The sequence below is a fragment of the Ursus americanus genome, chromosome 14 (assembly GCF_024610735.1).
Source record: "Ursus americanus isolate L20-20 chromosome 14, mUrsAme1.1.p, whole genome shotgun sequence".
Lineage (NCBI taxonomy): Eukaryota > Metazoa > Chordata > Mammalia > Carnivora > Ursidae > Ursus > Ursus americanus.
In genome coordinates, this window is record NC_142140.1 from 47,543,261 (window position 1) to 47,545,377 (window position 2,117).

Genomic DNA, 2,117 nt, shown 5'->3' on the forward strand with positions numbered 1-2,117 from the left:
TCCAGAGTCAATTACCCCTTCTTCAGGAGCTCTGCTGCTACCAGAGGTCGGACCTTCCAGCACCTTATCCAACCCTGACTTCAACTTTTTCCCAAAGTCTAGGACTGAGCAATCTGTCTGGATTAGATCCCTTGGATCTCCAAAATGTTGGCTTGCAGTGGACACACAGCTCCGCTGTCTACAGAATATCACTGTTTTCCTTTTCAACAAGGAGAACTAAGTGTTTTGATATAATCCTTGAGCAAGGGATGCCTGGGTGCCTCGGTCGGTTGGCCTTCAGCTCAAGTCATGCTCCCAGGATTCTGGGATCAAGTCCCACATCAGGATCCTTGCTCAGGGTGGAGTTTGCTTCTCCCTTTCCTGCCACTCCCCCTACTTGTGAGTGTTCTCTCTCTTTCTCTGACAAATAAATAAAATCTTAAAAAACAAGCAAACAAAAAACTTGAGCAGGACATTCCTCAGCTTTATGACAGACTTGCCAAATGATTAGGAATTTCATACTTATAAATTAAGAACCGTCATTTGGTCCCTTATTGTGATGCATTTGTTAATAGTAAGAAATACATTTAGAATTTTTTTTGCACTTTTTTATTACCTTGGAATAAAAAAGTAAATAAATTCTTCCCTGTAGCTTCCAGAATGAACCAAGTCTTGCAGACGTCTTTTTAGCCCAATGAGAACCATTTCAGACTTTTGACACTGTGACATTTCAGAGCATAAATGTGTTTTAAGCACTAATGCAGTCATCCTACATTAGCATTAAAAGTTGAATAGAAACATTTATCCAATAAAATTTTGCTCAGGAAACTGAGATTAAGCAATGTTCGGAACTTGTTCTGTCCTATGACAATTGGCCACGTTGCGTCTCCTTCACAAAGAATGCTTTCAGAGCCCTCTTTATGTCTCTGTTCCTCAGGCTGTAGATGAAGGGGTTCAGCATGGGCGTGACCACCGTGTACATCACCGAGGCCACTGCACTTGCGTGGGAGCTCTGGGTAGCAGCAGAGCTCAGGTACACACCAAGCATCGTACAATAAAATAAGGAAACAACTGAGAGGTGAGATGTACAGGTGGAAAATGCTTTATACTTGCCCTGAGCTGACGATATTCCACGTATGGAGGAAACAATCTTAGAATAAGAGTAAAGAATCCCAGCAAAAGCCCCACCACCCAGAAGCACAGATGCGAAATACATCACCATGTTATTAAGAAAGGTATCAGAACAGGCAAGTTGGATCATCTGGTTAAGTTCACAGAAAAAGTGGGGGAGTTCCACCTCTGTACAGAAGGACAGCCGCAGCACCATTAAACTTTGTAACAAGGAATGCAGGATACAGATTACCCAGGACACCAGAACCAGCAGTCCACAGAGCCGAGGGTTCATAATGACCGTGTAGTGCAGGGGGTGACAGATGGCCACAAATCGGTCATAAGCCATCACAGCCAGGAGAAAGACGTCCAACACGGCAAAGACTATGAAAAAATAAATCTGAGTAATGCACCCAGCATAGGTTATGACTTTGCTCTCTGTCTGTATGTTCATCAGCATCTTGGGGACGGTGGTGGAGGTGGAACAAATGTCTACAAGGGAAAGATTGGAGAGGAAGAAGTACATGGGGGTGTGGAGGTGGGAATCTGAGCCGACGGCCAGGATGATGAGCAGGTTTCCAAACAGAGTGATCAGGTACATGGAGAGGAAAAGCCCAAATATGAGGGGCTGCAGCTCTGGGTCCTCTGATAGTCCCAGAAGAAGAAATTCTGAAATTCGTGTATCATTGCCTGGTTCCATGTGGTAGAGTGACTTAAAGGCAGAGGCAAATAGCATGATTAATTTTCACGCACTTGTTTTACTCACAGATTTACAATACTACCTTTTCAATGTTGTAGTCCTTTCATTGTACTATTTTGTGCATGGATATGGTCCATTTCAGGGGATCGCATGCACCAACATCGTTATGATATTTTTATTGTAATAACTTTTTTTTTTGCAAAAGGCCATGTATTCCACACTTTAATTAAAAATTATATCAAAGTCCAGAAATACAAATTAAGTCCTGCTCAAGTCCTGCCATCATCTAGGCAAGGAGAATATAGGATGGTAGAGAAAAAAAGTCCCT

General features: G+C 42.7%; 1 protein-coding gene across 1 annotated transcript; it reads right to left on the reverse strand.

The window, feature by feature from the left end:
- Nucleotides 1–841: 841 nt before the first annotated feature.
- Nucleotides 842–1,822, reverse strand: LOC123796693 (olfactory receptor 7A17-like). Its single transcript, XM_045804203.2, has one exon. The coding sequence runs from the start codon at nt 1,787–1,789 to the stop codon at nt 842–844; it is 948 nt and encodes a 315-aa protein (XP_045660159.1). The 5' UTR covers nt 1,790–1,822.
- Between the last annotated feature and the right edge of the window lie 295 nt (nt 1,823–2,117).

Bases quoted from the DNA above. Each gene is read 5' to 3' on its own strand.
- LOC123796693 (XM_045804203.2), bottom strand. From the start codon at position 1,789: ATGGAACCAGGCAATGATACACGAATTTCAGAATTTCTTCTTCTGGGA.